Source organism: Heterodontus francisci, chromosome 30, assembly GCF_036365525.1.
Source record: "Heterodontus francisci isolate sHetFra1 chromosome 30, sHetFra1.hap1, whole genome shotgun sequence".
NCBI lineage: Eukaryota > Metazoa > Chordata > Chondrichthyes > Heterodontiformes > Heterodontidae > Heterodontus > Heterodontus francisci.
Window position 1 is genome coordinate 44672385 of NC_090400.1, and position 20234 is coordinate 44692618.

The following is a 20234-nucleotide window of genomic DNA, read 5'->3' on the forward strand; positions in this document are numbered from 1 at the left end:
GGCTTAAACAAAGCCACAACTAATATAGAATGATATTCACACAATTGATCCAAATTCGCTCTGCGTAACTTGGTCCTTGTCTCAGAAAGGGTACATTTTTATTAACTGTACTTCCCTCTGGAATTTATGGGACGTGCTGTGATTTTAAAGGGGCCGCACGGGTTCCGGCTACTGCGCGTGCGCGCAGGTCAGCGTTTCTTATTGAGTGTGATGTGTCCCTCGCTTCTGCTACATTGTCAGGACCAATCAAGGCGCGTGTAAAGGAACGCCAGAAGTCAAATCCAATCCTAAAGCTACGATGTAGCATGACGGAAAATACTGTGTAAAAAAAAACGGCATTGTGAAACAAAATGCAAGGTTATCAATCTGAAATCTGAAATGAAAACAAGAAATGCTGGAACCGCTCAGCAGGTCTGGCAGTAGGCAGTATCTGTTTCCAGCATTTCTTGTTTTTATTTCAGACCTCCAGCATCCGCAGTATTTTGCTTTTAATCTGAAATATTAATTCTGCAGCTGGCTCCACAAGCTGCTTCCTGAGCTGAGTGTTTCCCAGCACTTCCAGATTTCCAGCAAAAGCAGTGCTTTTATATTTAACACATACTACTAGAACAACGGACACAAAGTATAAGCTGAAAAGGGGTAGATTCAGAAAATTATTTGGCACCCAGAGGGTGTTTGGTCTTTGGAATAGCTTGCAAAGGTTGGCTTTAGATTATTCGCTTTTAGATTATTTTACCTAATGGAAACATTAACCAATTCCCACCCGCACCCCCACCTTCCTGCCTTCCACCATTCATTTTAAAGCTGCGACCCTTCTAAATATTGGCTGAAAACTGGCTCCAGATGGCAATATTAGGGCGGCACAGTGGTTAGCACCGCAGCCTCACAGCTCCAGCGACCCAAGTTCAGTTCTGGGTACTGCCTGTGCGGAGTTTGCAAGTTCTCCCTGTGTCTGCGTGGGTTTCCGCCGGGTGCTCCAATTTCCTCCCACAGCCAAAGACTTGCAGGTTGATAGGTAAATTGGCCATTGTAAATTGCCCTTAGTGTAGCTACGAGAATGGTGGGGATGTGGTAGAGAATATGGGGTTACTGTAGGATTAATATAAATGGGTGGTTGTTGGTTGGCACAGACTCGGTGGGCTGAAGGGCCTGTTTCAGTGCTGTATCTCAAAATAAATTTTTAAAAATATTCAAACAATTCAAAGACTGAAAATTAACACCCCCTCCTCATAGACTAGGTTAATCTGATATGTAAAAAGACATCATAAAGGCGAATCGAACATGTTCCCAAATCTGCACGAGCATTGTTATGTAAAAAGATATTTTTGAGCGAGATTTTAACTCATTCAAAGCCCACCCACCTGCACAGTGTTAAAATCAGGCCCTATCAGTGCCTCTTAACCAATCTTATTTAAAGTTTGTTGTTTTGTATGATTACCCACCATTTATGATGATTTTGCACTATGCACTCAGCTTGGCCACGTGAGCCGCATGGAAGATGACAGGATCCCCAAGGACGCATTGTACAGCGAGCTCGTCACTGGTATCAGACCCACCGGCTGTCCATGTGTCCGCTTTAAAGAGGTCTGCAAATGTGATATGAAGTCCTGTGACACTAACCACACGTTGTGGGAGTCAGTTGCCAGTGATCGCCAGAGCTGGCAGACAGCCATAAAGGCGGGGCTAAAGAGTGGCAAGATGAAGAGACTTAGCATTTGGCAGGAAAAAAGACAGAAGTGCAAGGAGAGAGACAACTGTGTAACAGCCTCGACAACCAATTTTATCTGCAGCGCCTATGGAGGAGTCTGTCACTAGAATTGGCCTTTATAACCACTCCAGGCACAGCTCCACAAACCACTGACCACCTCTAGGTGCTTACCCATTGTCTCTCGAGACAAGGAGGCCAAAAAAGACTCAGCCCAACCAATAGAGTGGGTTTAAATTTGCACCTCCTTGAAAACAACCTATTTGACAATGCTTTTAGTCTCCCGTGCTAATGTCTCCTTAATTAGCTGTTTCAACATATCAAGATTTACAATCGTTAAATAGTAGAATGCTAACTCTGAGATGGTGGGTTTTAGGTTAATCGTTATCCTTTCCTTTTATATTGTCAAGAAAAATGATATGCTGAATAAGGAATATTAATTCATAAGTTGGAAACTTACATTAAAGTTTTATTGGAAAAAATCCTGCAATTAACTTCTAAAAAAAACTGGCAGCAAAGATGGCCACCGCAATCTGCATCTGAAACACCTTTTCACATTCCAAGGCCCAATCGGAGATGGGACTGAGGAGCATGGACCCAGAACATGGTTTGCTCTAAGTGATTGAATTACCTAAGATTGCTTCATTAGCCCAGCATTCGAGGCAATCCTAACAGCTTGACTTTGAAAGAGCAAACCCCTCCAAGTGTAAATATTGGCATCCTGGGGCCTAGGGAGTCAATTCTGAACCCTGAATCTCATTAGAAGGTTCCAGAGAATACACTGAGGCAGTCATGTGACTGTCTATCTCTGTGAAAACTGGGAGTTTCCTTGAACAAAGAGTCAAACCAGTAACTCAGACTGTGCAGCAGCGGATAGGGTACGTACCTCCCTCCCCCAAGACAACACCACAACTTTGAAAACCGTCGGCGACTGTGGACCCTCCAAGCCTGCAGATTGCTACAGACAGAGACCGGGGAACAAAGCCACCTATGAGTCTGCCTCCAAGAAAGCCTGGAGCCAAGCAGGCCAGCCACAAAGTACACTTTGACCAGTCAAAGACTTCAAGAATACTACTACATCCAGAAGACCACTGAATCATCCAACCTCACAGACTGTGTATTTAACTTCCTTTTATTCTGGACTCTAATCCAACCACAAAATCTACTTTTCACTCTGTAATCTATTTGTGTGTGTGTTTCTCGTGTGAATGTGTGGCGTATTTATTTTTTTAGATTGTGTTTAGATTGTAAAGTATAATAAACTCACCTCTTTCGTGTTTAAACTCAAGAAAACCTGTCCAATTGATTCTTTCACCATCACATTAAAGATAAAAGGTAAAACACTCACTGAGGTGGTAAGCACAGCCACTGTTTAAAAATGGAATAAACCCTGTTGCAGTCAAATAAGAGGAAGGGCAAGAGGGCAGCTTGTGACCACTTTGCACCTGGCTGTAATAATATTTACGTAGATTCACGAGAGAGTAACATCTGATAAATGTTTTTATTGAGAGGCAAGCAACTATAACCCATTACGTGCAGTACATGTATCATGGTCATCACTATAGTTATGAGCAGAGAACTCATCACAATGTTATTGACTGCTTGTGCTAGCCCCATACAAGATTAGTAAAAGTTAATAAAGTGCGTCAGCCTGTAGTGCCTTTATAAGTGTAACTACATCATTTAGCACAAGGTTAATGCTTAAGCGCGTTCTAATAATGTGCAGTTAGTGCTTAGGTATGTCTGGCTAATATGTCATTGCATTATTCGACAACTACTATCTTCCCCCATCTGCACGCGTACTGGTAGCATTGTGCCAAATTTTGCAGTCAGTGGCAAATGAGCAGCGCCAGACGTTCATTACGCTTACTTACAAACCACCTATGGGATTTTGCACTGGAATTTGCTGTGATTAAAAAGCCATTTTTGGGCAAAGTCCTCTACAGGGGATCTGGGACCTGTATAAACAGAGCAAGCAACTGTGTACCTCCTAAACTAATCAAATTCAACAATTTTTAATGTGTCCAGAGTCTGAACCAGGAAGTGTAAGTTAGAATAGTTCATTCAATGCCAAGTCATCACTACGAAAAACAAAATAAAGTGAAGGAATAAAGATGGGATTAAGATAGAGATAAAAGAAAAAAAGATTTTAAAAAACTAACTTTTTAAAAGTCTCCAACAATAATTAAAATCTGAAGGAATGAGTCTTAATCTACATTTGTAAAAGTTAATTTTCAGTGCCAGGGAGATCATTTGGCGATAATGACTTGTCACTGTTAAAAATTTACTTACACTGAATGGACAAGGTCTAACTTTTTCTGGTGTTTTTTAAAAATTTATTCATGGGATGGGAATGTCACTGGCAAGGACAGCATTTATTGCCCATCCCTAATTACCCTTGAGACATTGGTGGTGAGCTGCCTTCTTGACTGCTGTTGTCCATGTGGTGTAGGTACACCCACAGTGCTGTTCGGGAAGGAATTCCAGGTTTTTGACCCAGTGACAATGAAGGAATGGTGATGTAGTTCCATGTCAGGATGGTGTGTGACTTGGACGGGAACTTAGAGGTGGTGGTATTCTCATGCATTTGCTGTACTTGTTCTTCTAGGTGGTAGAGGTTGCAGGTTTGGAAGGTACTGTCGTAGGAGCCTTCGTGCTTTGCTACAGTGCCTCTGGTAGATGGTTAACACTGCTGCCACTATGCACTGGTGGTGGAGGGAGTGAATGTTTAAGTTGTTGAATGGGGTGCCCGTCAAGTAGGCTGCTTTGTCCTGGATGGCGTCAAGCTCCTTGAGTGTTGTTGGAGCTGCACTCATCCAGACAAGTAGATAGTACACCATCACACTCCTGACTTATGCTTTGTCGATGGTGCAAAGGCTTTCAGGAGTCAGGAGGTGAGTTATTCACCACAGAATACCCAGCCTCTGACTTGCTCTTGTAGCCACAGTATTTATATGGCTGGTCCAGTTAAGTTTCTGGTCAATGGTAACTCCCGGGATGTTGATGGTGGGGGATTCAGAAATGGTAATGCTGTTGAACATCAAGGGGTGGTGGTCAGATTCTCTCGTTTGAGATGGTCATTGCGTGGCACGAATGTTACTTGCCACTTATTAGCCCAAGCCTGAACGTTGTCCAGGTCTTGCTGCATACAGGCACAGACTGCTTCAGTATCTGAGGAGTTTAGTGGCTATTTATCACGCAAGTATCACAACTTCACAGCCTTCTATGTATTTGAACCGGTATTGCAAAGCTTCTGAAAGAGCAGTGTAACTGTGCATGTGTGGTCACTGTCTGATTTACCCTTTAATAACAGGGAACACTGATAGCACCATTACTTTTTTACTGTAAAATCCAGCCATGATCTGTTCATTGTTCTCCAAACATTCTTCTCTCATGACTGACCTTATCTATTTCTGATGGCCTTCACTTTCTTATCTTATAAATTATTACAGAAGAACTCATTATTCCTTCACACTCCCATTCTCATCCCCAGTATTATGGCACTAGGCCATCATAAAATCAGTTTCTTCCATGCATCTTCCTACACTCAGTGCTCGCCTGCGTCCCTTTGTGTTCAAACTGATTTAATTTCATTAATTCTGTGATCCAGCCTAATGTAATGTTGTCTGTTCTACCCAGTGCATCTTGTCTCACAAGAGCCATCTTCAAACCGAGCTTGCATTATAAGATAGTGTGTGAGAGAAGCAGGATAAGAGTAGTGATTGGGAATTACCTGAGGCTTCACCTCCTTCAACTTTATGCTCATGTATTCAAAATGTCCAGTGACCTCAAAGGAGGTCAAGAATTTGCAAGTTCTAGAATCTGTTACTGTTTTTTTTTTTGTTGCATCAGGATTAATCTTGCCCTATAAACAGATAAATAGGCTCAAGATGTTGCAAGTTAAAAGAACATTGACAGATTTGTGTACAACCTGCCTCCCATTCTAGATTTTCTGTTAGTAACTAAAAGTTAATCATGCTATTAACCAGTTTATATTAGAATGATTTGATCAAGGAAACCCTTGTAAGTTGACAATAGACCAAGGGTTTCAGTGGTAAATTGTAGCTTAAATGTGTGACTAGTTGGAGTATGGACACGTATGGTAAGCAATGCAGCAACTGCGAGGTTGTCCGAGGGCTTTGCATGGGCCATCAGCAAATGTACAGCAGACAACATTTTTTAGCTTGCATATTTGCGTATACCTGTCGTATTACTGATGGGTAGTCATACATGACAGCTTTCTTAAATTTACTATCTTATTCCATATCTGTTGCTAGATCCTATGGGTGCTGTGCATAGTACTGACCTTGGCTACTATACCTATCAGTAATGTTGCATTGCTATCTTCTATGGCGTGCTAAACAGGGCAACCTTGTTTGCATCCACCTCACACAGGAGCACCTCCACTTCATCTATCAAACAGGGTGATTGAGTCCTACACTGCTCACTGACTTTGCTTCATGCCACCACATATTTTGTTGCCACCCACTAGTTACCAACCAGAGACTTTATACAGCTTCTGCTATTTTTGGCCACTACAGCATTTTGCCAGCTTGAAAATATTTCTGATCCTACACTTACCTTTAACTACCTGCAGCACTTAAGGAAATTCCTCCAACTCTCCCACCACACAAGATGCCGATGGTATCAAATCAGGCGGTAAGATCACTCAGCATAGTTAAGCCCTGACTGTCCGTTGCCCATAAATTGTTTGGGCACAAATTATGCATTCCACTTCCACAAAGACTGTACAAATTTTATCCTGAAGAGGAAACATATCTGCAGGTGTGAAGACATTGTCATATGGTTTTATATCCCAAAATATGGAAATATACTGCAACAAAGCAGTTTTTAATAATAAAACAGATTTTCTTTCATTAATTAGCATAAATTGACACTAATTGTGAATGGTTTCAGAACTTTTTTTCTCCAGAACAATGATAGAAATTCTAAAAAGACCTGTATCCCTTGCAATAAAAATAATGTAATTAATTCACTGTAAAACAGTGGCTCAGATTATAGGATAACCTTAATCAGTCAGAATAGGCAGCTCTTAAAACAAGAATATATTTTATTTGGTATTTCACCCCTCTCTTCCACACCTCCCCCCCCCCCACTGCTGTAATAATGATTAGATAATACAAAAAAATTGGACTCAAACGCTATTCTAGGTCAGCTTTGCTATATAGTCATGTACAATGCATCCACCTTGTTACTTTACCTCTCAATGGAACAAGCAACGGGGACAACTACAGGTTTAACTAAATGCGATCATGATTTAAACTCTGAATACACCACCATAAACAACATAAATGTGCTTGATAAAACATTTATTTTTAGATGCCAAATCCTTTCACTGAAATCCAGTGACATCACCACAAAATGAAAGCAATATGAAAAATTTAAGGCATCACAGTATATAATCAAATACACAATATTGACAAAAAGTCCTGTGCAAAAAAAGTACAAATGAATGAATGAAAGACAATACTAACATTTTGAAGTAATTCGCCAAACACAATGGAGCTGAAAAACTCAGGTAACAGTGAATCATTTCTTAATAAATTTACTAATATCTAACAATATGAATCAGGTGTTTTTGGCAATGCTGTATTTCTGATGATCATATACGGTATTTAGGCAATTCAGGTGTACATTCAGTGGCACACACTGAAAACACTCACACAAACATACACTCGCACATCTGTACAGAGTTCATTATTCTATGACCCCATCACCCACATTCAATGCATCTCTACAGTATATTGAAAAAAATTTACACCACATTTCAGATTATAAAAACTATGAAAAAATATGCTTCAAACAGCATATGATAGGATCATAAATTCTCCTTTTACTTTTCAGTAGCCTCCTCGACCATCATGATTCAACTTAAGCAACTTTACTGCCGCACAAACAGTACTTCATAATTTTTATAATAAAAGAGCACCTTTAAAATGAGATGTTCAGTTTCCCCAGCAGTTGTAATTGCAATTGAGAATGCTCCAACTATAAAATGATCCAGTGTGCATCAAGAACAAATTCAAAAATAAAAGGGTAACCATGACAAAATTGAAGACACCATTTCTAGAAATGGTCCATTTGGCTTTCTTTCCTCTTCTGCACCCCCTGTCCACCCAGCCCCCCCGCCCAAATTGTCAGGCTTTCAAGTGTATATAGCCTATTGATAATCGCTGAGACTGCATTCGATATGTAAAAAAATACAGAATGCACTTCTGCATAGTGATTATTAACCAATTTTTCTTGCAGTAGCTTTTTGAATTATGTAAATATCAGCAACATTAGTAATTATTTGTAATTTTATTTGCTACAGTTATATTTTATGGAGTGAAATACAAATGAGTGGTGCAAAAATGAAATAAAAAAAGTCCTAATTCTCCAAAAAGTCTTTTTTTGGGGGGGGGGAAAGAGGGGTAGGAAGGCAAACACATGCAGCAGCCATCTTTCCCTCAGTTACACCATTGACAATATTTGTACACAACATAAAGCTGCAGCATACCTTTGGTTAAAATTTGTCCATCCTTTAAAAGTAGTGTCTACAACCTCTACAAATAGCACGGTACCAGTACTGCACAATTTTCATTCACCGCATTTGTCTTCAAAACTATATTTGTATAAAATACAGTAAAGTTCCCAAAAGGAAATATGAATGATTGGAGGTTTAAAAGGTAGATTGAGCATACACATTTCTTTTCTTCTAAGAGGAAGTAAAAGGTATACTGCATCTTTAAATGTTGGCACAGTTTTTCAGTATTACGACAGGCAGAGGCTCAGGTGGTAGATACGGTGCAACAACATTCTTTACGTGGCCGACCTTCAACCACCGCACAAGTCAGCAGTCAGTTCAAGACATGTGCAATACTCAAGTGATGGTGCAAGTTGCTATTCCTTCTTGTCGCATCTACTTTTCCAAAAGGACAACTTAGAACGTCATAGAAATCACTCCAAGATTTCCACAATGTGCAGTAGATCAGACTTATCCTCTATTAGGGTTATGTGACATTTGTTCATTTTACTTGGCAAAGAGATGAACATTACTGCCAGTCCAGCAGGGCTGGCTTGATATGTTAATGTTTATTAACATACAGAGTGTCTTCATCACTCTCTGTTTCATCCTGAAACTCGCTGCTGAGAAGAGATTTCTTTGAACCCATCGACATCATTCGGATCTCATCTTCATAGTCATCTCGATGCTGTCGCAAACGATGAAAGCCGTCTTTTTGGTGACTGGATTTGATGGAGCAAACGCACCAAACAATGCAGGCTGTCACAATTATTGCTGACATGGTTGCACCTAATTGAAAAGATAAAAATATTCCTTGTTTAATTTCCTTCTTACTTTGTAACATTACACAAACTAGAATATCAGTGTCTGACACACACATTCATTTGTGATGGGAACAACGAACATTGTTATTGGTATTTGAAGAATAATGGTGTAGAAATTGAACATTTAATGTTTAAATTATTAGTGTTCATCAATAGAAAATTTATATTCTATCGGATTATTACTTACAATGCTGAACTGAGGGGACAGCACAAGGTTAAGCAGGCAAGTCAAAACTGAAACAGTTGGACACTAGCTTCAACTTTACTACATTTCTACAATAAGCTCTCAGTGGCAAGGCTAAGTGTTCCACTGATTTATCCAAATTATAAAGGAATGTACAATAAAATAAATTCATGTGGTTAACTAAAATAACCATCACAAATAGCCAAATTAAGCACGAAAAGCATGTGTGGCATCTCATTTTGATTGTTGTACCACCTGCTAATTTTCACAAATTTCAAACTATAACTCATTGTTAATAGAAATCTTAGCATAAGCAATTTGTAATACTGTCGTAATAACAATTCTTACCTGCTGCCGTCACCACCAGTTCTCTGGGAAGGCCGAACAACTTATTATCCAGTTCAACAACTATTACCAAATAGGTGGCAGCTTCAAATGAGGATACAAATACCTATGGCACAAAAATGTAATTAATACTTTTTTTTATTTTCAAGCAGGACCAGAAGAGTGTTTGTAAATTGTTTTTCCAGAACAAAAATGGAATACACCAGAAAGTGGGTGCATGTCTTTTGTAATCATGTAGCTCACTTAAGGTTTCACTATAAATTTATTCTGACATTAAAATTTGGTGTCATAATGGCACAGAAGGAGGCCATGCAAGCTCTTGGTACAGCAATCTAATTAGTCCCATTCCCCGGCTCTATCCCCATAGGCCTGCAAGTTTATTTCCCTCAAGTACTCATCCAATTTCCTTTTGAAATCATTTATAGTCTCCGCTTCCACCATCCTCATAGGCAGTGTTTTCCAGGTCATTACCACTCGCTGCGTAAAAGGTTCTTCCTCACACTCCCCTTGCACCTCTTGTCCAAAACCTAAAATCGGTTTTCCCTAGTCCTTGTACCAACAGTTAATGGGAACAGCTTTTCTTTGTCGAGGACATCTCTATCAAATCTCCCCTCAATCTCCTTTGCTCCAAGGAGAACAGCCCCAGCTTCTCCAACCTAACCTTGAAGGTAAAACTCCTCAACCCTGGAAACATTCTGGTAAATCTCCCCTGCACCCTCACATCCTTCCAAAAGCCAGAACTAGACACAATATGCTAATTGTGGCCTAACCAGAGCACTATAAAAGGTTCAGCGTAACTTCCCTGCTTTTGAACTCAATACCTTTATTTATGAAGCCTAAATATGAACATATGAGTTAGGAGCAGAAGTAGGCCATTCAGCCCATTGAGCCTGCTCTGCCATTCAATTTCATGACTGACTTGTTTGTGTCTCAAATTCCACACTCCCCTCTACCCTGATAATCTTTGATTCCCTTGCCTAACAAAAACCTATTTACCTCCACCTTAAAAATATTCAATGACCCCACCTCCACCACCTTCTGAGGCAGAGAATTCCAAAATCGCACAACCCTCAGAGCAAAAAATTCTCCTGGTCTCTGTCCTAAAATGGCAATGCCTAATTTTAAAACAGTGCCCCCTACTTCTGGACTCACCCACAAGAGGAAACATCCTTTCCACATCCACCTTGTCAAGACCATCTTATAAACTTCTATCAAATCTCCCCTTGCTCTTCTAAACTCCAGTGAAAACAAGCCCAGTCTGTCCAACCTTTCCAGTAAGACAACCTGCTCATCACAGGCATCAATCTAGTAAACTTCTTCTGAACCGCCTCCAACTTATTCACATCCTTCCTTAAATAAGGAGACCAAAAACTGCACACAGTATTCAGAGATCTGGTCTCACCAATGCCCTGTATAACTGAAGCATAACATCCTTACTTTTATTTTCAATTCCTCTCGTAATAAAGGAGAGTATCCCATTAGCCTTCTTTATGACTTGCTGTCCCTGCATACTAACTTATTGTAACTCACGCACTAGAACACCTAGATTCCTCTACATCTCAGAATTCTGCAGTAGTTCCCCGTTTAAGAAATACTCTGCTTTATTCTTCCTGCCAAAGTGAACAACTTCACATTTCCCCACATTATACTCCCTGTCAGATTTTGCCCACTCACTCAACCAAAATCAGTCTGCAAGTTCCGAAGAAGGGTCACTGACCCGAAACGTTAACTCTGCTTCACTCTCCACAGATGCTGCCAGACCTGCTGAGTATTTCCAGCATTTCTTGTTTTTATTTCAGTCTGCAAGTTCCTTATGTCCTCTTCACAACATACTTACCTATCTTTGTCTCATCTGCAAATTTAGCTACCATGCCATCGCTCCCCTCATCTAAGTCATTGATATAAATCGTAAAATGTTGAGGCCCCAGCACAGACCCCTGTGGGACTTCACTTGTCACATCCTGCCAATCAGAAAAGCACCTATTTATGCATACTCTGTTTTCTGCCAGCCAGCCAATCTTCTATCCATGTTAATATGCTACCCCTTACACCATGAGCTCCTGTTTTGCGCAATAACCTTTTATGTGGCACTTTGTCAAATGCCTTTTGGAAATCCAAGTACAGTACGTCAATGGGCTCTCCTTTCTCCACAGCACATGTTACTCCTTCAAAAGAACTCCAATAAATTGGTTAAACATGATTTCCATTTCACAAAACCATGCTGGCTGTTCCCTGTTACCTTGAATTTTTCTAAGTGCCCAGCTATATTCTCCTTAATAAATCGATTCCAACACCTTCCCCACAACAGACATCAAGCTAACTGGCCTATAGATACCAGTTTTCTGCCTCCCCTGCTTCTTGAATAGAGGGGCTATATTTGTTACTTTCCAGTCTGATGGAACTTTACCAGAATCTAGCAAGTTTTGAAAAATTAACACCACGCATCTACTACCTCATTAGCCACCTCTTTTAAGAACCTAAGATGAAGCCCATCAGGACTCGGATACTTGTCAGCCAGCAGCTCCATCAGTTTACTCAGCACTGCTTCCCTGGTGATTGTAACTTCAGCAAGTTCCTCTCTTCCTTCCACCTCCTAATTTACAGCTATTACTGGAATGTTTTTTGTATCCTCTTTAGTGAAGACAGAAGCAAAATATTTGTTCATTTCATCCGCCATTTCCTTACTATCTATTAACTCCCCATTCTCTCTCTAGAGGACCAACACTCACTTTACTTACTCTCTTCCTTTTTAAATACCTGTAAAAACTCTTGCTATCCGTTTGTACATTTCTAGCTAGCTTCCTCGCATACTCTAATTTCTTTTTCCTGATTAACCTTTTAGTTATTCTCTGCCTTTCTTGATATTCTGACCAATCATTTGAACTACCACTCATCTTTGCACAATTATATGCTTTTTCCTTAAGTTTGATGCTTTCCTTAACTTCTTAAGTTAACCATGGATGGTGGGTTAGAATTTTTCTTTATAGTAGCAATATACTTAGAGTATTCTGAAATATCCCCTTAAATGAGTAACCCAGTTCACTTCAGCTAGCTCAGCTTTCATGGTCACACAGATGCCCTTATTTAAGTTTAAAATACTAGTCTTAGACCCAGTCCTCTCTCTTTCAAACTGGATGTCGCATTCAATCATATTGTGGTCGCTGCTACTTTGAGATGCCTTTACTCTGAGGTCATTAACTAATCCTGTCACATTACACAATACCAAGTCTAATATAACCTGCTCTCTGGTTGTTTCCAGAACATGCTGCTCTAAGGAACTATCGCGAAAGCATTTTATGAATTTCTCATCCAGACTACTATTGCCAATCTGATTTTCCCAGTTTCTTCTTTTCTTCTTCTTTGGCCTCCTTGTCTCGCGAGACAATGGGTAAGTGCCTGGAGGTGGTCAGTGGATTGTGATATAGCCTGGAGTGGCTATAAAGGCCAATTCTAGAGTGACAGACTCTTCCACAGGTGCTACAGATAAAATTGGTTGTCAGGGCTGTTACACAGTTGGCTCTCCCCTTGTGCTGCTGTCTTTTTTCCTGCCAACTGCTAAGTCTCTTCGACTCGCCACTCTTTAGCCTCTCCTTTATGGCTGCCTGCCAGCTCTGGCGATCGCTGGCAACTGACTCCCATGACTTGTGATCAGTGTCCCCTTTTGTTTCGGCGGACCAGGGGACTGCTGGGTAAGTAAATCTATATATTTGGGCAATTTAAAACAACTTACCTTTTGTTGCAGCAGCTTTTTCTGAAGCAGCGATAGTGCGAGCGAGGTGTCAGCTGGGAAGGTGCGTTTCAGTTTAAAATAACTTACCTTTTGTTTTGGCGGACAAGGGGACTGCTGGGTAAGTAAGCCTATATATTTGGGCAGTGGCTCAACCCGAAACACTACACGTGTAGTGTCTCCCACCCATCCTCCTCCTCTAACCAAAAAAAAAAGGACTTGTGTGGAGGGTTTGGTAAGGTAAGGTTTTCCTTTTTTTTTAAATCTCTGTTGTCAATTTAGTGTGGAGGGGATGGAAGCTAGGGCAGTTGCATGCTCCTCTTGCAGGATGTGGGAGGTGAGGGTCACCACTTGTGTCCCTGCTGACTTCACCTGTGAGAAGTGCACCCAACTCCAGCTCCTCGCAGACCGCGTTAGGGAAGTGGAGCGGGATGAACTTCGGATCATTCAGGAGGCTGAGGGGGTGATAGCGAGCAGTTATAGGGAAGTAGTGACACCGAAGTTACAGGATACAGGTAGCTGGGTGACCGTCAGGGGAGGGAAAGGGAATAGGTGCACAGTGCAGGGATCCCCTGTGGCCGTTCCCCTCAATAATACGTATACCATTTTGGATACGGTTGTGGGGGGGGGAGTGGGGGGGGGGGGGGGGGGAACGACCTACCAGAGGAAAGCCACAGTGGCCAGGTCTCTGGCACTGAGCCTGGCTCAGTGGCTCAGAAGGGAAGGGGGGAGAATAGGAGAGCGATAGTGATAGCAGATTCAATGGTTAGAGGAACAGACAGGAGATTCTGTGGTCGCGAACGAGACTCCCGGATGGTATGTTGCCTCCCGGGTGCCAGGTCAGGGATGACTCGGATAGAGTCCACAGGATTCTTAAGGGGAAGGGGGAGCAGCCAGAGGTCGTGGTACACATCGGTACTAATGACATAGCTAGGAAAAGGGATGAGGACCTGAAAAACGAATATAGGGAGTTAGGTTGGAAGCTGAAAGGCAGGATGAGCAGAGTAGTAATCTCAGGATTGTTACTGGTGCCACGTGCTAGTGAGGCTAGAAACAGGGAGCGAGTGCAGCTGAACACGTGGCTACAGAACTGGTGTAGGAGGGAGGGCTTCAGATATGTGGATCATTGGGATACCTTCTAGGGAAGGTGGGACCTGTACAAGAAGGACGGGTTGCATCTGAACTGGAGGGGCACAAATATCCTGGGCGGGAGGTTTGCTAGAGCTCTTCGGGAGGGTTTAAACTAGTTTGGCAGGGGGATGGGAACCGGAGCCACGGATCAGTGGATGGGGTAGCTGTTGAACAGGCAGATACCGAGTGCAGAGAGTCTGTGAGGAAGGTTAGACAGTTGACAGGGCAAAGTTGCAGCCAGTATGATGGGTTGAAGTGTGTCTATTTTAACGCAAGTGTCAGGAATAAGGGTGATGAACTTAGAGCATGGATCAGTACTTGGAGCTACGATGTTGTGGCCATTACGGAGACGTGGATATCACAGGGGCAGGAATGGATGTTGGATGTTCCGAGGTTTAGATGTTTCAAAAGGAATAGGGAGGGAGGTAAAAGAGGTGGGGGAGTGGCATTGCTAATCAGGGATAGTATCACAGCTGCAGAAAGGGAGGTCGTCGAGGAGGGTTTGTCTACTGAGTCATTATGGGTGGAAGTCAAACAGGAAAGGAGCAGTCACTTTGTTGGGCGTTTTCTATAGACCCCCCAATAGCAACAGAGATATGGAGGAACAGATTGGGAGGCAGATTTTGGAAAGGTGCAGAAGTAACAGGGTTGTTGTCATGGGTGACTTCAACTTCCCTAATATTGATTGGAACCTCCTTAGTGCAAATAGTTTGGATGGAGCAGTTTTTGTCAGGTGTGTCCAGGAAGGTTTCCTGACTCAATATGTAGATAGGCCGACTAGAGGGGAGACTATGTTGGACTTGGTGCTTGGCAACGAACCAGGCCAGGTGGCAGATCTCTCGGTGGGAGAGCATTTCGGTGACAGTGATCCCAACTCCCTGACCTTTACGATAGTCATGGAGAGGGACAGGAGCAGACGGGATGGGAAAATATTTAATTGGGGGAGGGGGAATTACAATGCTATTAGGCAGGAAGTGGGGAGCATAAATTGGGAACAGATGTTCTCAGGGAAAAGCACGACAGAAATGTGGAGGTTGTTTCGGGAGCACTTGCTGCGACTGCTGGATAGGTTTGTCCCGATGAGGCAAGGAAGGGATGGTAGGGTGAGGGAACCTTGGATGACAAGAGATGTGGAACAGCTAGTCAAGAGGAAGAAGGAAGCTTACTTAAGGTTGAGGAAGCAGGGATCAGACAGGGCTCTAGAGGGTTACAAGGTAGCCAGGAAGGAACTGAAGAATGGACTTAGGAGAGCTAGAAGGGGACATGAAAAAGTCTTGGCGGGTAGGATTAAGGAAAATCCCGGCGTTCTACACTTATGTGAGGAACAAGAGGATGGCCAGAGTGAGGGTAAGGCCGATCAGGGATAGTGGAGGGAACTTGTGCCTGGAGTCGGAGGAGGTAGGGGAGGTCCTAAATGAATACTTTGCTTCAGTATTCACTAGTGAGAGGGACCTGGTCGTTTATGAGGACAGCGTGGAACAGGCTGATATGCTCGAACAGGTTGAGGTTAAGAGGGAGGATGTGCTGGAAATTTTGAATGATATGAGGACAGATAAGTCCCCGGGGCCAGACGGGATATACCCAAGGATATTACGGGAAGCGAGGGAAGAGATTGCTGCGCCTTTGGCGATGATCTTTGCGTCTTCACTGTCCACTGGAGTAGTACCGGATGATTGGAGGGTGGCAAATGTTGTTCCCTTGTTCAAGAAAGGGAATAGGGATAACCCTGGGAATTATAGACCAGTCAGTCTTACGTCGGTAGTGGGCAAATTATTGGAGAGGATTCTGAGAGACAGGATTTAGGATTATTTGGAAAAGCATGGTTTGATTAGAGACAATCAGCATGGCTTTGAGAGGGGCAGGTCATGCCTCACAAGCCTTATTGAATTCTTTGAAGATGTGACAAAACACATTGATGAAGGAAGAGCAGTGGATGTGGTGTATATGGATTTTAGCAAGGCGTTTGATAAGGTTCCCCATGGTAGGCTCATTCAGAAAGTAAGGAGGCATGGGATTCAGGGAAAGTTGGCTGTCTGGATACAAAATTGGCTGGCCCATAGAAGTCAGAGGGTGGTAGTAGATGCAAAGTATTCAGCATGGAGCTCGGTGACTAGTGGTGTTCCACAAGGATCTGTTCTGGGACCTCTGCTCTTTGTGATTTTTATAAATGACTTGGATGAGGAAGTGGAAGGCTGGGTTAGCAAGTTTGCCGAGGACACAAAGGTTGCTGGAGTTGTGGATAGTGTGGAAGGCTGTTGTAGGTTGCAACGGGACATTGACAGGATGCAGAGCTGGGCTGAGAAGTGGCAGATGGAGTTCAACCTGGAAAAGTGTGAAGTGATTCATTTTGGAAGGTCGAATTTGAATGCGGAATACAGGCTTAAAGACAGGATTCTTGGTAGCGTGGAGGAACAGAGGGATCTTGGGGTCCATGTCCAAAGATCGCTCAAAGTTGCAACCCAAGTTGATAGGGTTGTTAAGAAGGCGTATGGTGTGTTGGCTTTCATTAACAGGGGGAATGAGTTTAAGAGCCGCGAGGTTATGCTGCAGCTCTATAAGGCCCTGGTTCAACCACACTTGGAATATTGTGTTCAGTTCTGGTCGCCTCATTATAGGAAGAATGTGGAAGCTTTAGAGAGGGTGCAGAGGAGATTTACCAGGATGCTGCCTGGACTGGAGGGCATGTCCTACGAAGAAATATTGAGGGAGCTAGGGCTTTTCTCATTGGAGCGAAGAAGAATGAGAGGTGACTTGATAGAGGGGTACAAGATGATGAGAGGCATAGATAGAGTGGATAGTCAGAGACTTTTTCCCAGGGTGGAAAGGGCTATCACCAGGGGGCATAATTTTAAGGTGTTTGGAGGAAGGTTTCGGGGAGATGTCAGAGGTAGGTTCTTTACACAGAGAGTGGTGGGTGCGTGGAATGCGCTGCCAGCGGTGGTAGTAGAAGCAGATACATTAGGGGCATTTAAGCGACTCTTGGATAGGTACATGGATGATCGTAGAATGAAGGGTGTATAGTTAGGTAGCTGGCTGAAAACTGGAAATATTAAGCATCAGCCTCAAACTGTATGGCCTGGTAAAGCCAGGAAAGCTATTGTACAGAAGGTCTGGGCAAGAGAACCCAAGTAAATAAGCTGGAACACAATTGGCAAATACATATACGCTATGGAATAACAAAGATGTACAAATTTGTGGGTTGCTTTGAATGATTTTTCATGTATTTCACAATACAATTTATTTCCAAAATTGTGAAAACACAGTATAAATCCAATATTGTAATATCATTTTGAACATCTGTTTTCATATGTGGTGATACAACTCCTTTTGAGCCAATGTGAAGTCATTTTAAATGGCATTGACATGAAAAAGGCAATGTAATTCAGGAGTCAGGTCAGGAACCTGACTTCCTCGCTCACTGAAACCACAAAGTGGGACACTCCTTGAACTTTACATTAAACTCCAGGGTAAGAGAGTCAAATTTACAAAGTTCCCTGAAGCTCTGACTGTCTTTATTTTAACATTAAAATTTAATTTGCTGCTAATAGGGATTTCCTTGTTAAGACACAGCTAAGCACCTATAGACTAATAGCATCCTATGTAAAACTGAGCTAAGCAGATGTATAATTAGAAAAGGTGGTCGATTTTCTACCTGTTTGCGCTGATGCTGGTATCCTTCTGCAAGTGCATCAATATTGTGTGGTCCTGGAGCCAAGAGAACATGGAAATAGCCGGCCTCTGAAGTCAGAACTTTAACACCTTCATTCAGAATAATATCTGCTTTTGAAATTGGATTTCCAGCTTTATCGGTAACCGTTCCACGCAAGCCTTTATGAACCTGAGGAAACATCAGATTAGAAAATAGATATAAAGTACTTAAAACAGCCTTAGATGATGTTAGGAAAACTGGAAAAAACTTGGCAACAAAGCAAAAACAGATTTTTTTCCACAATAATGCATTAATTTAACTTTATTTTGTCGATCACCATGGATTCTATTGATTGAAAATGGAGACAGGTTTAAATGTGGTGAAGTATATTGTAAAAATATAACCTCCCATCATATATTAAGTCAGGGATGCCCACCCTTTTTTGCTTTGTGGACTCCACTCATTCTCAAATGTATAAATTCCATCTTCTCATTAATTTGCGTAGATCAAGATATTCAACACATCTGGGCTGTTCTGATTTGAGATTTAATCACTATTGAGAAAATTGTGCCAACAGCATTTTCCAAACCTTCAAGCTGACAAATATCAAGCAGAATGAACCAGCAAATAAGAAACGCCTGCACAAATAAGAATGAGTTGCCTGGGTGTTGAGGGCTAGACTGCCAGGGATCAAGGGTGATACAGCTGCAGGCTAGGCACCCCCGCATTAAACAACTTGCTGATGTATTGATGCTAGATGCTTACCTCAACAAGCATACTGAGTAAAGACTTCTTGTTATCATGCCAAATTGAAGCAAGCTCTTTCGCACGTGGGAAGTTACAGCAGCCTGTGTAAACTGTGACCTCCGGACAATGGCCATAGGTGACACTAAAATCCTGGCAAGACGAGAAAAAAAATAAGGATAAAACTATTATGTTTTAATCCTGAGAAACAGATACTTTTACCAGAAGCGAGACAGACATTCAGCCTCAAACCAACAAAACTAAGCTTTATACAAGATCAAGTTTATGCTTCCTTTAATTGCCAGTTGGATTTCTTATATGGGGAAGGCGGTGTTTGCTGACAACACCATCACTAGGTGGTGCAGTATTGGCACGTGCACAAATACAGCCTCACTAACTGAAACGTCACTGGCTGCGATGTCTCAGGTAGCTGCCAGCAATAAAGATGGCACTGCTCAATTTGACACAAAGAACGAATTAAACCCAAATACCCTGAATGGCCATGATCGCCACCTCCATCCCACCCCCAACATTACCCCGCTCCCTCCCACCATTGCCACTCCCTCCAGATGCACCCATCTGCTCCCCGCCGCGGCCGCTGCTTCCCTCCCACCTCCCCCACTGCGCTGCTCAGAGAAGCAGTGGAGACGGAAAGCAAGTGGGGAGCGAGCAGCCGAGGGGGCGGGGGAAGTGGCGAGCGAGCGGCCGACAAGGGGGAAGGGGCCAGGCAGGATGGAGCGGTAAATAGTCGGCACAGGAAACTGAAAGCGGCGATTGAGGTGGGGAAGGCAGCAGAGAGTGGGTTACTGTTGGGGGAATGGAAGCGGCGATCACTGCCATTGAGGGGTGAGGCAACGCTCGGACGTCATTGCGTGGTGACGTCAGAGCGCGCTTTCATACGGGCAAGCCAGCAAATGTTTGGTCGCACTGATGATGCAGCGATCGATCTGCCCATGCTCTGCGTTGTCAGGAGACATTCGTTTGTTGACTGCAAACCATTCTCTCTTAACAGAACCATTTGATGAAGTGGCACAAACATTTGCCACTCGCGACGTGCAGCCATTGAAATACAGAACTCAAGCTGAAGAGTTATAAAAATTGACTTTTCCTTTAAAAGTGGACAATGTGCTGCAAAATAGCCACTGAATGTCAAATGGCCTGGCTTTACATATTCAAACCGTCTTACTGTCTAGTAAGGACAAAAGAATACATTCCAAGCTAAGAGGTGTTAACTACACCCATCAAGAGAATTTTGTTGACCTTAAAAAAGTACTTCTCTGGAGAGATCAGAACAAACTTCATAAAAGCCTGTCCAGCTGAGAGCTGGGAAAATCCAGCAAAAGCCAAAGAACGGACCCTGCTGTGAATTCCACCCTTCAACCTATGTAGCAGAGAACTG

General features: G+C 42.5%; 1 protein-coding gene across 2 annotated transcripts in view; it reads right to left on the bottom strand.

The window, feature by feature from the left end:
• Positions 1 to 8056: 8056 nt before the first annotated feature.
• LOC137346721 (carboxypeptidase D-like) overlaps positions 8057 to 20234 on the bottom strand; it is a 211550-nt gene continuing 199372 nt past the window's right edge. For both annotated transcript variants that reach the window (XM_068010473.1, XM_068010472.1), the window contains 4 exons: positions 18857 to 18988; positions 18095 to 18280; positions 9588 to 9690; positions 8057 to 9020 (listed from right to left, as the gene is read on the bottom strand). In XM_068010473.1, the coding sequence (XP_067866574.1) occupies positions 8794 to 9020; positions 9588 to 9690; positions 18095 to 18280; positions 18857 to 18988 (648 nt within the window). In that variant the 3' untranslated portion in view covers positions 8057 to 8793. The remainder of the gene's footprint in view (positions 9021 to 9587; positions 9691 to 18094; positions 18281 to 18856; positions 18989 to 20234) is intronic.